Source organism: Mesoplodon mirus (genome assembly GCF_964341445.2).
Source record: "Mesoplodon mirus genome assembly, chromosome: 3".
Classification (NCBI taxonomy): domain Eukaryota; kingdom Metazoa; phylum Chordata; class Mammalia; order Artiodactyla; family Ziphiidae; genus Mesoplodon; species Mesoplodon mirus.
In genome coordinates, this window is record NC_138978.1 from 7,713,231 (window position 1) to 7,739,666 (window position 26,436).

Below are 26,436 nucleotides of genomic sequence, written 5' to 3' on the forward strand. Positions count from 1 at the left end.
AAGCAGACATCAGAGTGATGTGGGTCCACAAGCCAAGGAATGCGGGCTCCCTCTGGAAGCTGGAAAGGGCAAGGAAACACTCTCCCTAGAGCCTCCAGAAGGAATGCCTCCCCTGCTGACCCATTTTAGATTTCTGACCTCCGGAACTCTAAGACTATAATTGTGTTGCTGCAAGCCAGCAAGTTTGTGATGATTTGTTACAGCAGCATTAGGAAGCTAATATACCATATTAGCAAATCTTGGTCTTTCTTTTTTCTTTGCTCTTCCTGCATGTGGCTTTTCCTGCATGTGTGCTTTTCCTGCATGTGGCTTTGTAATTGGCCCATAAGGACAGTGATTGATCTCACTCCAGTTGCGGTTCTGGAAGCAATAATGTATGATGGGTTGGGACCTAAGGGAGATTGGCATCATCCTGCAATTTGACCACCTGAACTACAATCACTGCAGAAGCTGCTTCTGCTGTCAGACAAGGCTCATGGGATTTAGGGATTTGGGTACTTTGGTTCTGCCGAACTCCTCCATTTGAATTCTTGGAGTCCCAGTCTTTGCTCTGACATTCAGATAAGAGATCCAGTGAGGTTATGGATTCAGTCTGTGTTATAATTTGGTGCTTTATAGGACCAGACTCTGCTTCTTTATGGTCGTCTTAGAAACTCCCTGACTCATTGGCTTGTTCTTGAGGCGAGATTTTAAAATCTGGAGCCTGTCATTTTCTTCTGTGAGCTCTCCAGCATAGTTACAAGTAGCCACACCATCTCTTCACTCCAGGAGGTCACTGGTGATCGTTTATGCAGCTGTTTTTCCACTGAGAACCTGGGCTACCAGTTTTATGCCGTCACATGCTAACTGAATCTTCACCGCTCTCTCTTTTTTTTTTTTAATATTTATTTATATTTATATATTATTTATTTTGGCTGCACCGGGTCTTAGTTGCAGCACATGGGATCTTAGTTGCGGCATGCGGGATCTAGTTCCCCAACCAGGGATCGAACCCAGGCCCCATGCATTGGGAGCGTGGAGTCTTACCCACTGGATCACTGGAAGTCCCCTTCACCACTTTCAAACCGGCCCAGTCGAAGAACTAATCCCAAAGGCCCATTTGTCTGGAGGGCCTGTTACCTGTAACCTCTTCTTGCCAATAAGCATATAGGTCATTATGTTAGCTTCCTTTTGCTGCTGCAACAGATTACCACGACCTTCGTGAGTTAAAACCACAAAAATTATTACCTTAGGGCTCTGGTGGTCGGAAGTCCTAAAATCAAGGCTGCATTCCTTCTGAGGCTCTTGGGAAGAATCTCTTTCTTTGCCTGTTTCAGCTGCTGGAGACCCCCTACATTCCTTGGTTCACGGCCCCCTTCCTCTCTTTTCAAAATCAGCAGCATCGCATCTTCAGCTCTCCCTCTCTCTGACCTCTGCTTCACTTGTCACAACTCTTTCTCTTACTCTGACTCCCTCTTTCTCTTAGAAGGACCCTGAGATGACACTGGGCCCACCCAGACATACGGGCCCGTCTCGGGCCCCATACCCTTAATCACATATGCAGGTTTCCTCTTGCCATGTAAGGTAACATATTCACAGGTTCTGGGGATTAAGCTGTGACATCTTCCTGTGGGGCGGTGGGGCGGAGCATTATTCTGTCTACCATTATTCATGTTCCAGTTGTAGACAGAGGAATCCACTTTATCTGAGATAAGCAGAAAGGGGATAATTAAAGGCTACTGTTTGGTTTATTGAATCATTGACATGCCTGGAAAAGAGGACTCCCAGAGCTCTTCTTCGAACCCGGCCTGGCAGGAAGAAGCTGCTTCAGGGTTCAGCCTCTGCTAGTGCTTCAAGCAAAACCCCTCCACACTGTGCTTCCAGAAGAACCGTGTGGCTGTCACTTCACTATATTCACTTCTGCCTTCAGTGAGGGCTCACCTCTTGGTGGAAGCTAGGTCATGTGCAGAAATGCTGGCAGCAAGGGAATCTAGGAAATGTAGTTTTTGTTTTTGTTTAATTAATTTATTTAATTAATTTATCTTTGGCTGTGTTGGGTCTTCGTTGCTGTGCGCAGGCTTTTTCAAGTTGCGGCGAGCAGGGGCTGCTCTTCGTTGCGGTGCACGGGCTTCTCATTGTGGTGGCTTCTCTTGTTGCGGAGCACAGGCCTCTAGGCCTTCAGTAGCTGTGGCACGCGGGCTCAGTAGTTGTGGCTCGCGGGTTCTAGAGCGCAGGCTCAGTAGTTGTGGCACACGGGCTTAGCTGCTCCGCAGCATGTGGGATCTTCCTGGACCAGGGCTCGAACCCATGTCCCCTGCATTGGTATGCGGATTCTTAACCGCTGCACCACCAGGGAAGTCGCTAGGAAATGTACTTTTAAAGAATTTATTGCCCCCTAGTTTCCTACACAAAGTTTTGATAGATAGAAAGGGTTGACATAGTGTTAAGTGAACCAGTCTTTAAAAGATGCAGCATATTACATGATCAGGGAAGGCTTTACCTGTCTGACAGGTGATATTTGAGGAGATACCTGAAGGGAGTGAAGGAGCAAGTCGCAAAGGTAACCTCAGAGAAGAGCATTCCAAGCAGAAGGAAAAGTGCCCTTAGTAAAGTAGCCTTCTGTTTGGGGTAATTGAGTAGGCATAGTAACCTTGCATTTTCTCCCTCCCAGAAAAACAGGGAACAATGTATTTCCTTCCAAAAGTAATGATTACTGTATTTCATCAAATCTAAAATGCCATCCACTTTAAGACATCGTTACATTGGGAACCAGTAAGAAAGAAAAATACTGCCAATTTAGCCATAACTTGCCACTGAGTTTGGTGATGCTGACATGAGGGGAGAGAGGGGACATGTGTCTGAGAGTCAGTGACATGGTGAAAATGAATAGGTAAGGTGGGTGATGGATCTGTGTGTCTTCTTGCATTTGACTGTTAGTCTTTACTTTCAGAACTGTGGAAGATTTGAAAAACAATGAAAGCCAATGGAAAGACTCCCCACTGGCAGCTAGACACCGTGAAATGCTGAAGCGCTGCAAAACTCAGCTTAAGGTTTGTATCATTAATTGGGATAATTATAGCCTCATAATAGTAATTTTCCCACCAGAATATGTGCCTTGAATGAGCAGTTTAATGTCCTCAGTTTTTCTCATTATTCTCTTCCCCCCAAGATAAAAATGGTACATTTAAAAACTTGTGGATAGTTTCTGTGTATGTTTAAATCTCAGGACAGAAAGTGCCTATGCCTGTGCCAATGACAATATGAATTCTTAATGGATTTTATCATCCTCAGTGGAGCATCACCTCCCTTTCCTTGCCTTGTGCAGGATCCTCCCCATCTGCTAACCCTCACCCCCGCACCTCAAAACACACACGACTCCAGTTTGTCCAATGCATTTTCTTGATGTTTGACAAAGTGGATTTGTGGTAGTGGAAAGATCCCTTTCCTTTGCCCCTCGTTCTTCGTTTAATTGAAAATGATCCATCGCATAGAACCTAACTGCAGACGGGAAGATTTCTGCTTATGAGACATAGCTGGAAACAAATGCTAGCTAAGGTGGTACAAGGGAAGCACAGACAGCAAATTTATGCATTTTTCATTTATGCATTTTTATGTTCAAATTACAAAGCTGAATGTTAGCTGGTCGTGTTTTTTGTTGATTAGTAGGATGATGTGTAGACATTTTACCTGTCTTAGATTTCTGGTACAAGTTAAGATTTCAGTTTTATTTATCTATACAGTAGACCTCTTGGAGATGCCAAAAAAGCTGGGGGCTCTTTTCTGGGGTCTATAGACCCCCTAAGCACTCCAGAGATAGGTTTCAAGAAGCCTATAAACTATTTATATGCAGTGTGTGCTCACGTGTGTGTTTAAACTCACAGCGATACCCTGAGGGGGGTATTATACCCTTGGTGGACAAGCATTTTGCCCAGGAGCAGCTTTTCAGTGCTGACCTGGAACCGAGATGCGGATTTGTCTGGCTCTTCTCAGTAACCATCCCTGACTTCCGAAGGGCCTCCCCCATCAGGTTATTTGAATATGGCAGTGACGACCTAACCTTTTTCAGCATTGACTGTGTGCTAGGTTCTGTGCCCAGTGATTTGCATGGCATGCCTTTTCTTTCTCTTAGAACAGAGAAAGAGAAAGCTCTTGAGACATGACCAGCATCTTACAGGCAGTTAGCAATGAAGCTCCTGATGCCCTAGAGCCGAGGTGTCCCATCTCCTTGCCCATTCCCTGCCCAATCACGCTGCAGGCACTTAGCCACCAACTAATCTATGGGCGGGGACATACCCGCTTCCGCAGAAACTGGTCCGATGCAAGGCCTGTGCTGATGCTGGTTTACTTGACGAGAGCTTCCTCAGAAGATGTCTGAATTTTTACGGCCTTCTCATTCAGCTGCTGCTCCGCATCCTGGACCCCGCCTATCCCGAGTGAGTGCGCTCTGTCCTCTTCACCCGGCTCCACTCCCCACGCTGTGTTGTCTTTATCGTTCTTCAAAGCCGATACCTAAAACAAGACCCTTAACGTTATTAAGAATTCATTTCCAGGTTGTACTTATATAGAAAGGAGTAATATTAATAAATATTTTCGGGGACTTTCCCTGGCAGTCCAGTGGTTAAGACTCCACACTCCCAATGCAGGGGGTGTGGGTTCGACCCCTGGTTGGGAAACTAAGATCCCCACGTGCCGCATGGTGCGGCCTGGGGAAAAAAAAATTAAGTAAGTAAATATTTTCCTTGGAATTAGTTACAGTAATAAGGGACTGTCAACACCTATTAAATTAATTTTGACATAGTGCTTTTTGAAAATTGGCTATAAAATCTTCAGCGTTTTTTTTTTTGTCGTTGTTCTGGGTTTGTTTGGTTTTTGTTTTGTTTTTTTTTGCTTTTATTTATTTAGTTAGTTACTTAGTTATTTAATTTTGGCTGTGTTGGGTCTTCGTTGCTCTCTGCAGGCTTTTTCTAGTTGCCGCGAGAGGGGGCTACTCTTCGTTGCAATGCACGGGCTTCTCATTGAAGTGGCTTCTCTTGTTGCGGAACACGGGCTCTAGGCACGCGGGTTTCAGTAGTTGTGGCATGTGGGCTCAGCAGTTGTGGCTCACAGGCTGTAGAGCGCAGGCTCAGTAGTTGTGGCACACGGACTTGTTGCTCTGTGGCATGTGGGATCTTCCTGGACCAGGGCTTGAACCTGTGTCCCCTGCATTGGCAGGCAGATTCTTATCCACTGCGCCACCAGGGAAGCCTCGCTTTTATTTATTTTTTTAAATTGAAGTAGAGTTGATTTACAGTGTTGTGCCAGTCTCTGCTGTACAGCAAAGTGACTCAGTTACTCATATATAGACATTCTTTTCTTTTTTAATATTCTTTTCCATTATGGTTTATCACAGGATAGTGAATATAGTTCCCTGTGTTTATACAGTAGGACCTTGTTGTTTATCCATCCTATATATAATAGTTTACATCTGCTAATCCTACACTCCCAATCCTTCCTTCCCCCACCCCCCTCCCCCTTGGCAACCACAAGTCTGTTCTCTATGCCAGTGAGTCTGTTTCTGTTTTGTAGATAGGTTCATTTGTGCCATATTTTAGATTCCACATATGAGTGATACCATATGGTATTTGTCTTTCTCTTTCTGACTTCCTTCTCTTAGCATGATAATCTCTGGTTGCATGCATGTTGCTGCAAATGGCATTATTTCGTTCCTTTTTATGGCTGAGTAGTATTCCATTGTATATATATGTACCACATCTCCTTTATCCATTCATCTGTCAATGAACATTTGGGTTTTTTCCATGACTTGGCTACTGTGAATAGTGCTGCTATGAACATAGGGGTGCATGTATCTTTTTGACTTATAGTTTTGTCCAGATGTATGCCCAGGAGTGGGATTGCTGGCTCATATGGTGATTCTGTTTTTAGTTTTTTGAGGAATCTTCATACTGTTCTCCACAGTGGCTGCACCAACTTACATTCCCACCAACAGCGTCGGAGGGTTCCCTTTTCTCCACACCCTCTCCAGCATTTGTTATTTGTAGACTTTTTAATGATGGCCATTCTGACCTTTGTGAGGTGGTACCTCATTGTAGTTTTGATTTGCATTTCTCTAATAATTAGCAATGATGAACATCTTTTCATGTGCATACTGGCCATCTGTATGTCTTCTTTGGAGAAGTGTCTATTAAGGTCTTTTGCCCATTTTTCAATTATGTTTTTTGATATTTTTTGTTGTTGACTTGTATGAGTTTGTATATTTTGGAGATTAAGCCCTTGTCTGTCACATCATTTGCAGATACTTTTCTCCCATTCCATAGGTTGTCTTTTCATTTGTTTTTTTTTTATGGTTTCCTTTGCTGTGCAAAAGCTTGTAAATTTGATTAGGTCCCATTTGTTTATTTTTGTTTTTATTTCTATTGCCTTGGGAGACTGACCTAAGAAAACATTGGTATGATTTATATCAGAGAATGCTTTGCCTATGCTCTCTTCTAGGATTTTATGGTGTCATGTCTTATGTTTAGGTCTTTAAGACATTTTGAGTTTATTTTTGTTCATGGAGTGAGGGTGTGTTCTAATTTCATTGATTTACATGCAGCTCTCCAGCTTTCCCAGCACCACTTGCTGAAGAGACTGTTTCCCATTTTATATTCTTGGAAAATTGGCTATAAAATCTTTGATTGATAGAAAAGGAAATTGGAAGCTAAACGCTGGAGTTAACAGGATATTAGGTCCCCCTAGACACTGGGTCCAGGCAAATCCCTAGCGAATTCAGAGAATGAGCTGAGAACCTTCTTGATCTCTTTATCATCACCTGGACAGCTCCTCCAGGCAGCCATTTTTGTTTTATTTATTATTATTTTATGGTTATTATGAAATCTCAGGATCACCAACGTTGTTGAGGTTGGCCCAAGCCCCCTGCAGGAGTGGAAAATATTGGGTTGGCCAAAAGGTTCATTCAGTTTTTTCCGTAAGATGGCTCTAGTAGCACTTAGTTGTCTTTAACTTCATTCGAAACAATTTTGTTAGGTTGTATGTGACGGCTGTCATATCAGTGTGCATTTAAAAAAAGACATCAAAATTGGTGAATTTTTGTGTAGCCATTTTAATATTGAAGATGGAAGGAAAAAGTCAGATTTTCAGCATATTATGCTCTATTATTTCAAGAAAGGTAAAAATGCAGCTGAAACGCAAAAAAAGATTTGTGCAGTGTATGGAGAAGGTGCTGCGACTGATCGAATGTTGTCAGAAGTGGTTTGCGAAGTTTCGTGCTGGAGATTTCTCACTGGATGACACTCCACGGTCGGATAGACCAGTTGAAGTTGATAGAGATCAAATCAAGACATTAACTGAGAACAATTAATGTTATACCATGTGGGAGATAGCCGCATACTCAAAATATCCAAATCAAGAGTTGGAAATCATTTGCACCAACTTGGTTATGTTAATTGCTTTGATGTTTGGATTCCACATAAGTTAAGCAAAAAAAACCTTCTTGACTGTATTTCCGAATGCCATTCTCTACTTAAATGTAATGAACATGTTCTGTTTTTAAAACAAATTGTGATGGGCAATGAAAAGTGGATACTGTGCAGTAATGTGGAATGGAAGAAACCGTGGGGCCAACGAAATGGACCACCACCGACCACACCAAAGGCCGGTCTTCATCCAAAGAAGGTGATGTTGTGTATGTGGTGGGACTGGAAGGGAGTCCTCTATCATGAGCTCCTTCTGGAAAACCAAACGATTAATCCCAACAAGTACTGCTCCCAGTTAGATCAACTGAAAGCAGCACTCAACAAAAAACGTGCGGAATTAGTCAACAGAAAACGCATAATCTTCCATCAGGATAACGCAAGACTGCATGTTTCTTTGATGACCAGGCAAAAACTGTTACAGCTTGGCTGGGAAGTTCTAATTCATCTGCTGTATTCACCAGACATTGCACCTTTGGATTTGAATTTATTTCGGTCTTTACAAAATTCTCTTAATGGAAAAAATTTCAATTCCCTGGAAGACTGTAAAAGGCACCTGGAACAGTTCTTTGCTCAAAAACATAAAAAGTTTTGGGAAGATGGAATTACGAAGTTGCCTGAAAAATGGCAGAAGGTAGTGGATCAAAAGAGTGAAGACATCGTTCAATCAAGTTCTTGGTGAAAATGAAAAATGTGTCTTTTACTTTTACTTAAAAACCGAAGGCACTTTTTGGCCAACCCAATAGTATTTAAAGTACATGTGTAGCTCTGTTGACTCAAACAGTTTGAGTTCCATAAAATGACCAAACATGACCCTTTTATTTCCTTCACATTTATTGCATTAATCTTAATGCAGTAAATAAAAATCAAGAAATCAAGAAAAGGAAAAACAAAAATGTTTCACGTCCACCCTAGCCTATCCCTGTCTTCATTATTCCCTGTTCATTTCTGGTTGTAGTTTCTTTGCCTGTGCACTTTTTACATAGCTCTGTTATATAGAATGAGAGCTTTTTCCAAATGAAACACTTACTTGTAATGGTAGTATAATATTCCTTGTAGTTTGATGTATCATGATTTCATTTTGTAACCTGTACTTTTTCTCTTTGACAGTGTCACACTGCCTTTAAGTTCAGATGTCCCCAAGGTATTCGCAGCATTACCTGAGTTTTATGTAGAAGATGTTGCTGAATTTTTATTTTTTATTGTACAGTAAGTCCCATTCACATATTACATAGTTCTAATATGTGTTTATATTTAACATGTACATTATATTATGAACCTCCATCTTAAATGCCACTGCTTTAACCGAATGCTGCCTGGAGACTGGAAAAATAAATCCGGCTGTGGCATCCAGCCAATTCCAATAATAACTCAAGACAGAGGAGGATTAACAGTGCTGGTAATAATGTGCTCTGTGAAAAGTGAGTCAAATTGTATGTCTGAGAAACAAGGAGAAAACCGTTTATAAATATCTGAGTGAACATTCAAAAGCCAGAAATACCCACCTCTATATTTTGTACCAAATTTTTTCTCTATTGTAAAATTAAAGAACGCTTACAAAGAAATAGGTTGAGTTTATAACCAATATTTGAACTTTGAAAAAATGAAAACAACTCCATCAACATATTTTTTAAAGTCTTTTTGGTCGTGAAGATCTTTTGTAAAATTCACCTACGATTTAATCACACCTTTGGTTTATTTTCTAAAACATAAGTTAATATAACATGCTATGGCCAATAGACACAATGGGTTTTAAATCTACCTAGTTGTATTGGGAATAGTCACCTTAAACTCAGCAAGTTAAAGGGAATTCCGTGTCCTGGCTCCTAGACCTATTCGTCCCTTTCCTTGCCTAATGACACCAGCATCCACCCGTGTTTTCTCAGAGCTTTACTACCTGTTCCTCTCACCTTTCTTCAGATACTCTCCTCAGGTGCTTTATGAGCCCTGTACTCAGGATATTGTGATGTTCCTTGTTGTGATGTTGTGTAACCAGAACTACATCCGAAATCCATATCTGGTGGCCAAACTCGTAGAAGTCATGTTTATGACTAACCCTGCTGTTCAGCCACGGACCCAGAAGTTTTTTGAAATGATTGAGAATCATCCTCTCTCCACCAAGCTGTTGGTCCCTTCCCTGATGAAGTTTTATACAGGTAGGTTCCTGATGTGTACAGGTGGGCAAGGTCGTCTAAAGCCAGTGGTTGAAGTTGTTCTAAACCTGTTACCTAATATTCTGACATCGGCTTATAAGTATGACCCACTAATACACTGCCAGCGGAGCATAAGCTGTTGGTTATTTTTCCCCTGAGTTGTGGAAATATTACACTGACCACTCTATATACGAGTCCCTGATGATTCAGTGAGATCCATTGAAAGTCAGATGGGTAACACTGAGATCAAGTTGGTGTTTTTATCTGAAACTACCTGGGTCATTGTAGCTTTTAACTTACAACATTAGTTTTGCAACAGTGTCCTGTAACCCAGAGTTTCAAAACTGGGTAAAACGAGGAGCTTGTTAAAAATGCTTATTCTTGGAGATCCCACTCAAACCAATGGAATCAGGATCTCTGAGAGGCTTCACTCATTGACTAATTCTGTACATTCGTCCAATGCCTACTATTTGCCAGGCACTGTTCTAGGTGCTAGGTGACACTGGTGAACAAGACTGAGAATGTATCAGACACTCTGCAAGGAGGTCTTCCTCTTCTGGTTGAATTGTATTCCAAATTTTCATTTTTAATTTGGCTTTTGAACTGCAAATGTGTTTTCATAAAGCCTGTTACCTAGGGGATGCATTCACCTGTTCTCTACCAAAGGCACGGGATTGTACAAATAGAACATTTTCCCTCCAGTTTGTATATTTCTCAGGAAAGGAAGTGTGTTGTCTGTCTTCTTTTTATTTATTTATTTATTTATTTATTTATTTATTTATTTTTGGCTGTGTTGGGTGTTTGTTGCTGCGCGCAGGCTTTCTCTAGCTTCAGCGAGCGGGGGCTACTCTTCGTTGTGGTGCGTGGGCTTCTCATTGCGGTGGCTTCTCTTGTTGCGGAGCACGGGTTCTAGGCGCACGGACTTCAGTAGTTGTGGCATGCGGGCTCAGTAGTTGTGGCTTGTGGGCTCAGTAGTTGTGGATCGTGCAGGCTCAATAGTTGTGGCACGTGGGCTTAGTTGTTCCACGACATGTGGGATCTTCCCGGACCAGGGCTCGAACCTGTGTCCCCTGCACTGGCAGGTGGAGTCTTAACCACTGCGCCATCAGGGAAGCCCCTGTCTGTCTTTTTATCTTCTATTGAACCTAGGACGTTCTGGGTACCCATTTAGCAGAATGTACTCGCCATGCTCTTAGAAGAAACACCAGCCTCCCGGAGCACAGTCCATTATTGTTCACGGCGGCGGCAGCGGTTTGAGGATTCCTTTGTGTTCAGTGACAACCACCCCTTCCCTGTAGACCAAGACCTGCTCCTGCTTATTTTGGATTGGTGCTGACATCTCTCTGTGTGTGCTTCTGAGGCTCAAGAACCTGTCTACCTCCTTTCCCCTTTGTCACTATTATCTTATGTCACCTACTGGGAGTTTCTCTCCTTCCCCAAGCCTGCCTGTATCCTCTTAAACCTAAACAAGTATGCAGGGCTCCTGAACTTTTGTTAACATGCTCACCTTGGCAACAGCAGAGAACACTTCTGCATAAAAGGCCCCCGCTTGGCTCTCCTGTCCTCCTCTTACCTCTCAGCCCTGGTAGGAGAGGACCACGGGCCATTCAGGTACAAGCGGTGCATCACCCGTGCACAGGACGGGACCTTGTATGGTCCCTTGCACCTGTCAGGCTTACCTGAATTGAGGGTAATTCTGCATTTCTTAAAATAATGATGAGGTACCTCTTTTCACCTATCAAATTTATTTTTAAGATGGGAATACCTAGTGCTAATATGGTTGTAGGGAAATAAACGAACCTGCAAAAGTCTGTTTCATCTCCTCCGTAGCTCGTGTGTAGAATTAGTGCTATGAAACTCTCTGAGAATGTAAGTTGGTAAAGCCTTTCTGGAAGGCAAATTGGCAGTCCGCACCAAAGCCTTCTATCTTCCGTATCAGTCAAGGCCCAGTTAGGATGACCTGCCAGTTAGTTTAAGAGAGAGAATTTAACATAAGGAACTGGTGCAATAGGTAGTGGAAGACAGAAAAGGCAAATAAGGAACCCTGGGGTAGTACAGATTGTCAGTGCAGGGAGCAGCCATCATCTGTCCCTAGGGCTGGGGGAACCGAGGGAAAAGGCTGGGGTTATGGGATTCTAGTGCCTCAAATCAGTGCTTCGGCAAAACTGAGACCCAGGCCTGAGGAAGCGTGCTGGCCAGCGGGTGCTGGTATCTCTGAGGGCATGTGGGATTCCTGGTCCTGTGAGTGTGGAACAAAGCTGGAAACAAGCCAGCTGCTCCTGCTGGGCTGGAGAGTCCATGATGGGAGCAGCAAGCCAGCAGAGGTCCAAGTCCCTTCAGTTTTCCAGCTCCCCTGCAGCGCTCCTTGTTGGCGAGCCTAACGGGGCCAGCTGGCAAAGGGAAACTTAAGAGTCCCAGCGTCAGTATCACAAAGCCAAGTATAAAGGGTGGATTTGGGGGGACCTCCCTGGTGGCCCATTGGTTAAGACTCCGTCCTCCCAATGCAAGGGCCCGGGTTCGATCCCTGGTCAGGGAACTAGATCCCACGTGCACACCGCACCTAAGAGTTACATGCCGCAACTAAGGAGCCCAGTGCCGCAACTAAGACCCGGCGCGACCAAAGAAATACATAAATAAATGTCTTTAAAAAAAAAAAAAAGGGTGGATTTGGGGCTGAGAGACAGCAGCTAAATAATGAGTACACCCTCTTACATGTAAACTTCATTCATAGTAATCGATTCTGTGGGAATAAATATAAATGTCTGTAAATGTTTATAACAGCATTCACTGTGTTAGTATTTATAATGCGGTACAGTGAGAGTATTAAAAACAACCTAAATTCCTGCCAATTGTGGGTCACTTAAGTAAATTATAGTTTATCCATACGGTGGGTCTATGTGAACCATGAAAAGTAGTGTGTTAATTACAGTACGTGGTTAAGTAATAAAAAGTAAAGAAAATGCCATGTAATGGAACAATATGTCAAGTATGACCACGATTTGGTACACATATATATATTACAGAAAAAAGTATGGGAGAATATATGCCAAAATATTAACAGTGAATTGGTTATTTATGAATGGTAGAAATGTGGGTAGTTTGGTGTTTTTGTTTTTGTTTTTAAATTATCTGAACATCTTAATTATTCTACAGTAAACATGCATTGTTAGTATTAAAAAAAAAAATTTAGTTAAGTGCATTTTGTACTCAGATAGTGCCCTGGGCCTGTCACTGTGGCTTTGGGATAAAGAACAGGGCTGGGCCTCTTGCCCGTGAGAACAGTGCTGGGCCTGGGGGGCCCCCCACCGGTAAGGTTCCAGGAGCTGGTGGGCGGGTGTTGTTTCTCCTTTCCCCCTTGCCACCAAGCAGTGTGCCCTCTGGCCCTGGACCGCCTCTGTGGTGGTCCATGGGTATTAGATGATACCCATGCTAATAATAGCCACTGCTTATTGAACATTTACTAATCCTTTCACTTAATCCACACAGCAGTCCTCAAGATGGATGCTATAAATATCTCCATTTTACGAATGAGGAAACTGCAGCTTAGAAAGGTCAAGAAGCTTGCTGAAGGTAAACAGCCAGTGAGTGGCAGCGGCCTCAGCAGCTGGGCATTGGCACAGGTGCTCCTCCAGTTACCGCGGGCCCTGCGCCAAGGGAGCCCTGCCACGGGCGTGGTGGGCACTCCCCACGTGTCCGTCAAATCCACGTTAAGTCCTGCTGACTGAGGTCCTGGCTCCTGAGCACGGCTGACTCTCAGGCATGAATTAGAGATTGATCTCTGGAACAGGCTCCTCTTTTGCACCCCAGAGAGGGTATTCTAGCTTAGACAATACTTAAGATCAAATGTTTGTTCCAAAAATAAAACTGAGTTTCAAAAATAAGAGTATTTTATTTGTACCACAGCAGTCAGTGCCTTAAGGACCAGCTCTCAAAACTTGGCTTCTCAGAACCAGGAAGAACACTGATAACTGAGACTGTTCTCTTCCCCACGCTGATCTGAATCAGCAAAGCCAGCGTTAGCCCAAGTAGACTCGATCACTAATTCAACAAATACGTATGGAGCTCCTACTGCGGGTCAGCTTTGGTGTTGCTGCCAGGGCCTAGCGGTGAGGACCCCAAATCCCCGCCATCACCAGTCAGGCACCCTAGCTGGGAGACAGACACTGAACCCATAAATGAGGTAATTCCAGAGAGTGAGTGTGAGAGGAAGGCCTGGTGCTGCTTTAAGAAGCATAGTCAGGGGAGGTCTCTGAGGAGATGACTTTGGAGTAATGTTGAAAATGAGACCCAAGAGGGAACCATAAGCAGATCTCAGCCACAGTGTGCAGGCAGTGAGGGCAGCAAGTGTAAAGGTCCTGAGGCCTAGGCAGCCTAGTGAATCAAGCAAGAAGACTCATGACGGGGGAGCGGCTACCAGGGATAGTTCGTTGCAGGCCTCTTAAGAACTAGGACTTGAGAATTAGAACTTGGGCTGATGCAGTTCTGAGGGAACATTAGGAATGAATTTTTTTTTATTGTTGGGAGAGATGTACATTGATGGGTAGTGAGTTAACGGTCATTACTCAGCCTCTGCTATGTTCAGGATACAGTACAGGTGTTATGAGCCATTTAGAGCATCGACGAGGCTCTTTGTCAGCCCCCGGTGTTCTCCTGTGGACTCTGCTAAATCAGCCCTCCACACTTTAGTTCACACTTTTATACAGTTAATAAGATGACACTTAGTTCAGCTTAAAGAAAGGTTGACCTAATGAATATACGTAAGCGCTTTTAGATCTTTGTACCATAGGTCTTAGCTTATTCCTTTTATCTTTAAATAACTGTTTTCCTTTTTAATCCCAAGAAACTGTTCATTGGCAAATATAGCAAATAGCAAAAAGAAAATAAAAATCATTGATAATCTCTGCACTCAGAGAGAATCTGTTAACCTTTTGCTCTGTATCTTTCCAGTCAATTTGTATATCATGTGTGTGTGTGTGTTTGTATTTTTTAATATGATTGGACCCAAACTGTATATTTTGTTTGGTAGCCTGTGGTTTTCACTTAATATATCACAAATACTTTGTGTTCTCTGTTGGGCACTTGGATTATTTATATTTTTTTCATATAAATAGTACTTTAATGAGTATCCTTGGAGATCAGTCTTTGAACATGTGTTTTCTTGAATAGAATTGGTGGGTCAGAAAGATGGGCATACTGGTGGCTTGTGATACATTTTGTCAAACTGTCTGTTCATCCCCACCAGCATTTATAGGGTGCCTTTTATCTTTTCCTTGAGTCGTACCGTCTTTACCTGACAGTTTTCCCTCTTTTTAAGATTTGCCATGAATTCAGGCACTTCTCATGCTTAAGCTGTTTGTCTTTTGGATAACTAAGTTTGATCTTTGTTCCGTGTAAAAAGATACATGGATGATGGTAATTGGTAAATGAATGATGAGTACAGAGATTTACTATGCTTTTCTCTACTTTTAAAACATCAATTATACAAAAGTAGTTAAAATAATAGTCACATTTAGTAGGTATGTGGCCCTTAATAAAACTTAACCCAATTTTTTTCCTGCTCAGGGATACCCATTTAAAGTTCTATGGAATTTCTATAAATTAGTAAGAAAATTGGGGGAGTTATGAGAATTCAGATTCTGGTCATGGGTGTTGCCAAGCTATTTTCCCAGCCCGGTTCCTTTTGTTATTGTGTCGTTGCCAGACCTTCGTTGTGAAGCTTTTGTCCTCAAAACCACCTCGTGGGCTTCCCTGGTGGCGTAGTGGTTGAGAGTCCGCCTGCCGATGCAGGGGACACGGGTTCGTGCCCCGATCCGGGAAGATCCCACATGCCGCGGAGCGGCTGGCCCCGTGAGCCATGGCCGCTGAGCCTGCGCGTCCGGAGCCTGTGCTCCGCAACGGGAGAGGCCACAACAGTGAGAGGCCCGCGTATGGCAAAAAAAAACAAAAAAAAACCAAACAAAAAAAACACCTCGTAATTTCTCTTCTGCCCTCCATGTGAGATATAGACAAAATTTTATCACATCTCTGACTTTGCAGATTTGTATTATTCATTCAATGACATTGTAGCAGCAATAACTGCTTTTAGAAAGGGAAGAAAGTACATGTGCTTCAGTCCCTTGTCTTTCTTCTTTAGATGTTGAGCATACCGGAGCCACCAGCGAGTTCTATGACAAGTTCACCATTCGCTATCATATTAGCACCATTTTTAAAAGCCTTTGGCAAAATATAGCTCACCATGGCACCTTTATGGAGGAGTTCAAGTGAGTATTGGGCCCCTAATGTCACAGCTTGCTCTCTTGCAAATCACAGGTAGAGTGGCCACTTAAAAACTTTCACGGCTGGGTTCTTGTTGACTGTTTGCTTGGTCTCAGCCTCCCTTAAGTTTTCCAGATGGTTCTGCTAAATGTGAGCAGGGTTATCTAAATCTCTGTGCTCGACAGACATTGCTGAACTTTAGAGTTTTCAAGATACTGTGGGCATGGTATACATAGAGAAAGAATCTATAACTCTTCTGAAATGATGTTTTGTGTTTTTTGGTGTTTCCTGATTACAGTATTAAATGAATTTGCAAAATGCCTGAAATGAGATCTTATGGTGCTCCTGAATATGATATCAAGGTTTAGAGTTAGAAATGTAAGGAGAACTTGAGATTCAGAAGCAGATAGGGTAAGGCTGTCACTTGAAGTGACGTTCTTTGTAGTGAAGCCCTAGACCTTGATTAAAGGCTTTTCATTACCAACCTGAAATTTCGGTGACTACTTAAACCTGGACATTAGTAATTCCATCTAAGTTACTGTAAAAAGAAAGGTGCTTCAAATAGAAAGGTAGGTGAAAATATTGAATTCTTGAATTATTCTTCAGAAGAAATTTTATCCCATCTCCTTGGATCTTTTGCAACCCATGTTCAGTCGTTGATCAAGCCTAGCTGTCACTTGTTTACCGAGTTACTAGTCAACAGTATAAGTATGACCAGTGGAGTAGCCATTTGCTAGACACCTTTCTGCAGAGTAATCTCTTTAAGTTAGTTATCTCGGTGAACTGCTCTTGTCATCAGAATTACATTCCAACAAAAAAAGCTTGGCATGAGCTTAGGAGACCAGGCAGGCCCACAGCTTGATCTGCCTGGTGCTAAGTATGAGTGTTCATCCTGAACTTCCCATGTTCCTGAAATCCAGGCCTCTGCCCTTGCTCACAGGAACTTCTCTTCCCCGCACCCCCGGCATGGGCTCATTGCCCTCTGGTCACCCAGCAGTAGATCCTGAAGTGTAGCTCCTCTTTTCTCTACTAATCTGGCAGATACAGAGTCTAACAGGTGGGCCAGGCCCTCTCAGCTCACCAGCAAGTTCCTCCATTATAATAGGATATGCAGGACAGTTCCAGAGATTGGAAACTTCTGTTTCCATAAGGTATGTTAATATCCTACTTTATCAGTATTACAGCTTCCAATTTTTCTTCAACCTGTCTTTCTTTATAATAAAGAAGAACTGTATCGGAAGTTCTCTTATCTCTTATATGTGGGTATTTGTGCTTTCCTTATATGTTGGGGAGTTTAAGCATATTTTCTTTTCTAGTCTGGAAGAGTGTTTTCTCTACTTAAAATTGTTGAGGGAATGAGCTGGGGAGTGCTGGTAAATCCACTCTCTGGGGTGGAGGGGGGGATATCAGCATTTGCTGGTCGTCTGGGGTGTAAATAACGCCACTGTTGCCAAATTTGAGCTACCAAGGGAATTTGCTCACAGAACTCTAGAATGTTAGGACTTGGCTCTCGGGAACCGTGCAGGGTGGCTGTAGCACATCGGTGGAATGAGCTTATCAATTAATATGGAAGAATAACAAGGTCTCAGGAGAGGTAGGGCTGCAGCACCGGAGCTGCACCTCCGCTCCAGGGAAATGTGTGACCATGTACCGTGTAATTGCCTTTTTAGTTCCGGGAAGCAGTTTGTCCGCTATATAAACATGCTGATCAACGACACAACATTTTTGCTCGATGAAAGCCTGGAGTCTCTGAAGCGGATCCACGAAGTGCAAGAAGAGATGAAGAACAAAGAACAGTGGGACCAGCTGCCCCGGGTGAGGACACTGTCCGGGTGATGGGACAGCATCGCAGGGAAGCAGCCTTGGCCCCGGGCAGCGCCCTGCTTTGGGGGCTGCATCTGGGTCTGAAGGCTTAGGTCCGACAGACTTGTCGGTACTTGTTACCATCCCACCTGTGGGCTTCTGTGAAGTTAGAGCCCAGGTTTGGGGTAGGAGAACCCTTAAACACTTGACCTAAAGCTAGGAAATGAGGTGAGAAGTCTTTGTCCTGAAAACTCTCTCTGCCTTTTTAACTTTCGAGGACTGTTTTGGAGAAGAACTTTTATTGTTTGAATATGTTCAGATTTAGGAAAGTAACTAGGAAATAAATCTCTAGAACTCTGTCTGCTAGTCAAGAATTGGGTTTGTTCGTATGATCTTCTTTGGACATCCGTGTGACTAACTCAGGAGGGCTCTGATGGGGTGTTTTTCCTCTCGGTACATCTTGGTTTTTATGTTCAGTTATAAACAGAAAAGAGGTCTGTTTTGCCAGGTTCCATGAGAAATTCCTGCTGTGCCGGTGATAGCACACTGCCCTCTCCTGACCTCGATTGCCACCATTTAGACTTATTAGGCCCTTCGCAGCTATTGGTGACTTCATGTATTGGTTAGTTCTGCTCCTTGTTTTGTTAGGCTCAGAATCAGAACTGCTTTCCAGAAAGTAGGGAGGACCACTTTTTCTTTTCTCGCAGCGGCATTCTCGAGATGAAGATAGTACTGAGGCTGTTCTAAGCTGTGGAGTCAAAACTCTCTTAAACGTAGAATGTCGAGGCACACTTAGGGGAGGTTTTCATTCCAAGTATTCCTGCAGCTTTGATGAGAATTTTACGTCTTACTGTAGCCAACGTGCTTCAACTACAGACTTAAACCTTCTGGGGGGGCTTTGTGCAGAGTCCGTGGATGCTGGATTTCTCCGGTGTCCACGCCACCACGCTCCTTGAGCCCCTCTAGTTGTATTCAGGAGGTAGCACAGTGGTCGTCATCTTTTCCCTCGGCACTGTACTGGCACCCTCTAGATGACGTTCATCCTACCCACCAGCCTCTTATGCATTTCTAAACACATATGCATTTCTAAACGCTCCTTTGCCTCCAAAACCCTCCTCCTGCCTCTCTCCATTTCCCACCGGGCGGCGTCACCCCCAGGCCTGAGGCTCCCCAGGGTGGCTCTAAGACATCCTCCCCTGCTCACCCCTTGTCACAGTCCGTCAGCTTGAATCTGGTCCAGTCCCCCGGCCTCTGCAGAATGTGCCGGGGAAACAGATGAGCTCTAGTTGCAAGAGCCCCGGCTTCGGGGTCCAGGGGACCTGGGTTTGAGAACTGTCCCTGCCGCACATTAAAAGTTCTTCCTCACTGTTTCCTAGCCCGTAAATCAGAGATAGTTCTTGCCTTGTGGGAAAGTTGTGAGGAGAGACAGACAGTGAGGACGTAGTTCATGACCAGCCCAGAGAAAGTGTTCAGGATGCGTAGCTCCTATTGCTTTGTTTGCCTTGAAACACTTCTGTCTAAAACGCTGTACATTCTACTCTTATGTATTAAAATCTTACCCATTCTTTGAGGGAGGTCTTGTCTGAATACTCCCTCACGGCTGACCTTCCCCATCAGTGGAGCTGCAGAGTCTCGCCTTTCTCCCACTCCTGTAACACCCTCTTTATGTCACTCATGATGCTGATGTTGGACCAGCTTACATTGTCGATGTTGGGATACGGGTCTGTGGCACATTACCTCGTCCAGAGTCAGTGCTTATGATAATAGCATTTGTTTATGAGGCGACTGAGCAGATACTATTGATTTTTCTGGGTCAACGGATGGAAAAGGGCATAAATAATCCCTAAAAAAATGTTCCTTCAGAATCAGGTCTGCTTGACTTTGGAGTCACATCCTGCCTCCTGCCTCCTGCCTCCCCGCCTGGTCCTCCCAGGTGCTCAGCTCTCAGGCTTCTCTTCTCTCTCCATACTTGCTCCCTAGGTCGTGTGTTTCTCGGTGAGGACGCTGGCTGGAGTTTTGCTATAAGAGTCATTCTTTGCTATGAGACACGGTCCCGGACACTGCAGGACCTTTAGCCTCTCTAGCTCGTGCCCATTTAATGCCAGTGATGTTTCCCTCCAACCCTGGGTCACCATGCAACCGGAAACATTCCCACACGTGGCCTGATGCCCCCAGTTGAAAATCACTGCTAGCTGATCTCATCTGTTCCAAGGCTTTAGCTGTCTGTATTCTAACGACTCCAAAATGTGCCTCCCCAGCTCGGCTCACTCCTGATTCAGGCTTACATAACCAGCTGTTGACCTCCCCCTGCCCAGTGGTCTAATAGGATCTCAAACCTGACTTGTCCAAAACTGAGCCCTCGATGTCGTCCCCCAGATCTCCTCTCCAGACCGCCCTGTCTCAGGAAGTGCCGACCGCATTCTGCTCATTGCTCTGGCTCAGCACCTTCTAGAGTCTTCCTTGATTCCTCTCTCTCCCAGCAAAGGCCCCTAGGCTCTGTCGTAAAGTATGTTTGTTATCTGACCTCTTCCCCCACCTCCAGCTCACAACCGTCTCTTAACCTGCATTACTGGAGTAGCCCCCCATTTGGTTTCAGCCTCCCCCCTTGCTCATGTGCATTCCAGCAGGATGGTGTTAAAATCTCAGTCAGCCTCTCATCCCTGCTCTGCTCAGAGCCCTTCCTGGCTTCCGCAGTTCTCACACTCGGGCCTGGCGGGCACTGCAGTCTCGAGCCCCGCCCGTCCCCTTCGCTCATGCTACCCTGCCCCCACTCGCCTCCTTGACCTTCCACCAAACAGCAGGGCCTTTGCACTCCCTGAGCCCGGAGTGCTTTTCCCCTGATTCTTGCTGACTCACTTCCTTCAGATACCTGCTTAAGTGTTACCTCCTCAGAGAGGCCTTCCCTGACCACCCTTTCCAGACTAGCACCCCAGCCCCAGCACACTTTTCCTCCCCCACCCCACCCCAGCCCTGCTTTATGTTTCTTCATCTGTTATCAGACTTATCTGTATCTGTTTGGGTGGGTGTCTGTTTATTGCTTATCTCCCTAACTGATGTCTAAATTCCATGAGGTAGGGAGCCTTCTTGGTCACGTTCTGTGCTTCATCTCCAGGACCTAAAGGAGGCCTGGCCTATGGAAGGGGCTGGATCACACTGATTGATGAATGAACGTGACACCCAGACACACACTGAGGTGGTTCTCACCTTGCTCTTCCTCCATCCTCGCTGCTTCAGCCTTTCATTCCTGACCGAAGGGCGGTGGGCAGGTCACCCAGCACTGGTGCAGGATCTCCACAGGGCGCTTACGCAGGGGGCACTCATGTGGCTACATTAGCTGTTCTAGCTGTTTCCCCTCCCCCAAGGTAAAGTAAACAGGCCTCTGAGCAGATGTAGGAATTTAAGCCCGTACTGATGTTTCTGTATTTGGTCTATCACAGAGCCTTCAGTAGATTCCACCTTATTTTACCCATGAGTCAAATATACCTTATTGTCTTGTTTCCCAGCCTATGGCAGAGTAGAAGGAGGAGGATGGCACCGGAGGCAAGCATGCTGACAGTTGTAGAGGTTGACAGCCTAACAGGTGTGGAGAGACAAAATTCAAAAGCTGAGCAATCTACAGGTCCTTGGTGTTGTGGCGAAACCTATAGGCCTCAGTGTGATAGCGCAGCACACCTGTGGTTTTCAAAATAACGATGACTACGCAGACGTTGTTATTAAGGACGGTGAATATCCTTTATTAGCACGTGTATCAGGCAGGATGTAAGAATCACTTATTGCGTCCTGCATATCAGTTGATGGTGAGTTCTTTTATCATTGAGGAAACTGAGTCTCACGTAAGTTAAGTCACGTGCCAGGGTCCCCTTATTCAAAGCCCTAAAGACATCTGATGGCGAAAGGAATAAACCTCAGTAATCTAGAAGGTTTGCTGTACAGGTTGTTGTATCATTCCCTAAGTATGTTGGCTGTATTATGCACTTTCCCATTTATGAGCTGACTGTATTTTTGCTTCACACTTGGTGTTTGCTGAGCTGCTGACTGTACTGAGATGTGTCTGGCATCTGTTCACTGTTCCCCAGGATCAGCAACAGGCCCGCCAGTCCCAGCTCGCTCAGGATGAGCGCGTTTCACGCTCCTATCTTGCCCTGGCGACAGAAACCGTGGACATGTTCCATATCCTCACCAAGCAGGTCCAAAAGCCATTCCTCAGACCTGTGAGTAGAACCTTGGGGGTATTTGTTTTTGTCTGTTGGATTCCACATTCAGAGTCTATCACTTATAACTAAATAGAGTAGTTGTTGAAATCCTGGGTGTTTCAGCACCACAGTCACCAATCGGTGAAATTCTGTTACTGATGTTGTTCCCAGTTATGCTAATTGATACACACAACATTCTATCGATAGTCTGAAGTCTGCAAAAGGTCACTTCCAAGATAACTTATATCAGTTTCTGCTGAGACAGCACATTGGATTATTAATGTTGAAGCTGTGACGTATTTTTATCATCATCGACTCCAGTATTTTATTTATAGGAAAAGTATAAGGTGACATCAATTGGAAATGAGACTGTATTAAGTAGAAATAATTGATAGTATATAAGATCTTTGGTTCTCTTGGGTGTAGGTTTGTTACACTCAGGAAGCCAAAGGTTAACAAGAGCCATAATTAGGGTTTATGATGGGTCAAAGGTAGCCAGATTGTTTGGCCTTGACTTGATTGATGAGACCGGGATCCTGTTTCTGAAATCGAAACTGAGGGGCATAAATGAAGATCTCTGCTTCCCTTCAACAACCCCCCGCAACACACACACTCACACACACACACACGTGCACACAAACACACACAGAGTTTAGAAGTCTTATGGTGGGGCCGGGGCCAGGATAGTGAGGAAGGCAAGAAAGGGGCCTGAGATTTGGTACTTGCCCATATGGAGACAGGTTTACAGTGGGATGTAGTTTTACTACACGTTTCCTCCATTTTCCCTGTTTACTCTCACCTCCGTCATTATCACTACGCCCTGTCCCACGTGCAACTCAAGAGGTGAGCCCCCTCCTCTGTCCCCTTTACATTTCATGTCTCTTCATAAATAGATTTCAGTGCAAGAGCAGCAGAACATGAAGCAAAACAGTGCATCACTGAAAGCGTAAGAACGTTCGACTCATTGAGATAAGGTACTTCAGACACTTGCTTCCCTTAAAGGTTTGCAGATGGACCTCTTGAAACGTTTCCTATAAAGGCCAGACAGTGAATAGTTTAGGCGTCGTAGGCCACGTGGCCTCTATTGCAGCCGCTAGCTTTGCTGTTGCCGCGTTCCAGTAGAACTCCGTGAAGTGAGGCATCAGGCCAGATATGTCTCGCGGCTAGCAGTTTGCCAATCCCTGCTCTAAGTCATGTTTTATTTTGTGTTCAACTACTCCGATGGCCGTGCTCTTTGATTGTTCAGAAGGTCAGAAACTATAAAAATTACTTGAGACTAAATTATCATAAAGCCTATTTTTAGTTCTAAATTCTTCATTTGTTTAAACGAAATTATTGAAAGCTAAGTCTGTTATTTTCATGTCGATGAAAATTAATGTTTTTCAAGACCTACTCTTTGATCTGAGCTCTCCGTACACCTGGGTCGTAGTCTGCTGCCCCCTGGTCTTTGCCTGTGCCTGCTTTGATCTCTCCTTTTCCTTTGCTGCACTGTTTTCACCTTCTTTGCTGGTTAGCACAAAACTCTCCCACTTCAGGAAAAAACAAATTACCAATTATATCCTATTCTTATCCCTCCTTAACCTCACGGTTTCTTAACAATTAAATACAGGAGTACTTTTTACTTGGTGCAAAAGCAGGTCCTTTAGAAGCCAAACTTAAGTTGAATTTGTATAAATCCAGTCATGAAATTTAATGAAAACCTTGTTACTTAAAGAGAAGCTTTCACAGCTCATTTTTTACGGCCGGTGTTTAATACTCTATAAGCCAGGTTTTCCTATTTCAGGTTTGCTTAAAGCAATGTATGCCCACCTGTAGTAGGTACTGTGTCATCTTGTGGGGTTATAGCATATTATTTCATAATTAGTTTTTAGTTGTTTCATTTCAGTTTGTTTTGTCTCACTGGCTAGATTTCAAACTATTCAAGACATAAATTTTATCTTCTACCTCTTTTATATTTCTTCACTCTTTGCATCTGATAAATAAATAAGAATGGTGCATATTGCCTGAACTGTCAGGGACTTGAAATTTATAGAAAAGTAATGCATAAAATGATGGCTGAAAGAGAAACTTTCGTGACACGTGTGATGATGATGGAATTATGAATAGTTTCCCTCTTTTACCCATTTCTCAACAAATTCAAAGTGATCCTTGTTTTTATAATTAAAGCATGAATTTAATGAAAATGTTGCCTTTTTGGTATTTATAAATATTCCATCAGCATGCAACATTCTATGAAGTATTAGAATTGGATTAGAAATGGAGAGTAAAGAAAAGTTTGAATAGAATGTCCTTCTTCAGCGTATGATATAGCACATATAAGGGATTCTTTGAAGACTGAGCCTGCCAATTCCTGTTCCTCCACTGAAATGGGAGTTTTGGGTCCTTCTTGCTTGTCTCAACAGCATGAATTGTCCTATTATCCCGTGATTTCCTAGGAACTCGGACCCCGATTGGCTGCGATGCTGAACTTTAATCTTCAGCAACTCTGTGGTCCTAAGTGCCGTGACCTGAAAGTTGAAAACCCTGAGAAATATGGCTTTGAACCAAAGAAGTTGTTGGACCAGCTGACGGATATTTACTTGCAGCTGGACTGTGCCCGGTTCGCTAAAGCCATTGCTGACGACCAGGTCAGTGCCCAAGGGAACAGTTTCAGAGGGAGCCTGGAGTTCAGGCTCCTGAAGTGGGTGACTTGAGTTTGCTTCCCTTTGGATTTCCCGGCAGACCCTGCGCGATCACATATCCATCTGTTCTTGGATTTTCCCCACTTGAAATCAAGGAAGGTGACACTTTTCAAAATGTGGTTTGAGAAGTTTTTAGTATGTAAATAGAAATAATGGCCACAGTGGCGAGGGGAGCTTGTCTGGTGTAAATGGATGTGACTCAGTTGTTTTCCTTTGGGCGTGAAGAGCGGATTTGGCTCTCAGGTCCGTCTCCAGTTGAGTTCGTACCCATCTTGCTAAGGGCTTCCCTCGACAAATCAGTTACATTCCCAGAAAGAGCCTGGTTTTTGCAGGGAATCCAAATCTTCTTCCCAAGAAGGAGATTTAATAACAGCTTCAGTGCTGCCGTTATTTCTGTGGTTCCAGGTTTCAAACCGTGTATGTTATCTTTTTTTTTTTTTTTTTTTTTTTTTTGTGCGGTACGCGGGCCTCTCACTGCTGTGGTGTCTCCCGTTGCGGAGCACAGGCTCCCGACGTGCAGGCTCAGTGGCCATGGCTCACGGGCCCAGCCGCTCCGCAGCATGTGGGATCTTCCCGGACCGGGGCACGAACCCGTGTCCCATGCATCGGCAGGCGGACTCTCAACCACTGCGCCACCAGGGAAGCCCCGTGTATGTTATTTTACATTCTTCCCTCCTTTATTCCTTGTGTCCCTCTGATCGTATCCATTTTGTGGTTTTCATTTCCACAGCTACCGATTTAGTCCAAGCGACCCCTGCCCGGCCTCGAGTTTTCCTGTTTCAGTACCTCATAGAGGGCTCCCCGTGCCTCCACGTCCCTCTATCCTGCAGCCTCTCCAGCGTTATAACAACTGATGTGTATCAACCACACATCAAGCTTTAGCCGCGTTCCATGTTTTCACTTGTAATCCTCACAAAATCCTACGATTTAGGTTTAGTTGGATTTCCTGCTTTACAAGGAGGCACACAGAGGTTACAGAGCCGCACAGCTGATGTGAGGCGGAGGCAGGATTCCCACTGGGCAGTCTGGCCCTGAGCCCATGTTCTCAGCTTCTCTGCTCTCCACTTAAAATGCCCCCAAAGTGCCATGTCTGTTTCAGTCTCTGCATCTTTGTTCACATTATTTATCCAAGTCTTAACTCACATCTCAGGGTAACCATCACTAGGCATTCCAGAAGGTTCTTTACTTATATCTCATCCAAAGGTCAAAATAGGGGAATCGTAGGTACTTTTTTTTTTTCAGTAACAGCTTTATTGAGACATAATTCTCATACATAGGTACTTCTGGATAAAGCAAGAGGTGTGGTCTTGACAAAGCACCTGCAATGGAAAAAACCACATATGTCTAAAGCAGTTTTTCCATAAAAAGTCGTGGTAAATGAGCAGGTTAGGTGTTTGCAGTTACTTTGGGTAGATGCTAAAATGATTCTCTAGCCTATGACTGTATGATGCTGCACGTGTTGAGAAATGGAAGATAAGCGGTAGGTAGCCTTAAGAGAGACAAGAAATGGCAATGCTCCCCAGGCAAGGTCAGGTTGTCTGCTTGGGCAGCAGGCCGGCTGGAGCTGCGCCTCTCTGGCGCAGCCAGAGGTCGGGCGTGAGGAGTCCCCGGGGACTCCTCCGCTTTCACTGTCAGGGACTCAGAAGGGTCCTTTAGCCTGCTCCCTCTTCCCCTGTGGCTGCCACGTCGCAAGCGGTTATAACACGTAACAGAAAGTTTGCAGTGGGCACGAGCACAGCACACCCAGTGAGACGGTGAAAACCAAGTGGGTGACAAAGGAGTGTTTCCCAGTGCTTCCAGCTGCCTCTTCTTGGGGACCAACAAAACACCCACACTGCCTGGTACTGCCTGTGGATTGTGGTGGTGGTACAGGTGGTGGCCTGTGGTGGCACATGGCTTGAAT

General features: G+C 44.3%; 1 protein-coding gene across 2 annotated transcripts in view; it reads left to right on the forward strand.

The window, feature by feature from the left end:
- The window catches only part of UBE4B (ubiquitination factor E4B), a 115,449-nt gene that overhangs the window by 80,851 nt on the left and 8,162 nt on the right, over window positions 1–26,436 (forward strand). For both annotated transcript variants that reach the window (XM_082612303.1, XM_082612302.1), the window contains 8 exons: window positions 2,930–3,029; window positions 4,285–4,412; window positions 8,559–8,657; window positions 9,369–9,604; window positions 15,735–15,861; window positions 17,527–17,671; window positions 21,736–21,870; window positions 24,288–24,479. In XM_082612303.1, coding sequence (XP_082468429.1) covers window positions 2,930–3,029; window positions 4,285–4,412; window positions 8,559–8,657; window positions 9,369–9,604; window positions 15,735–15,861; window positions 17,527–17,671; window positions 21,736–21,870; window positions 24,288–24,479 — 1,162 coding nt within the window. The remainder of the gene's footprint in view (window positions 1–2,929; window positions 3,030–4,284; window positions 4,413–8,558; window positions 8,658–9,368; window positions 9,605–15,734; window positions 15,862–17,526; window positions 17,672–21,735; window positions 21,871–24,287; window positions 24,480–26,436) is intronic.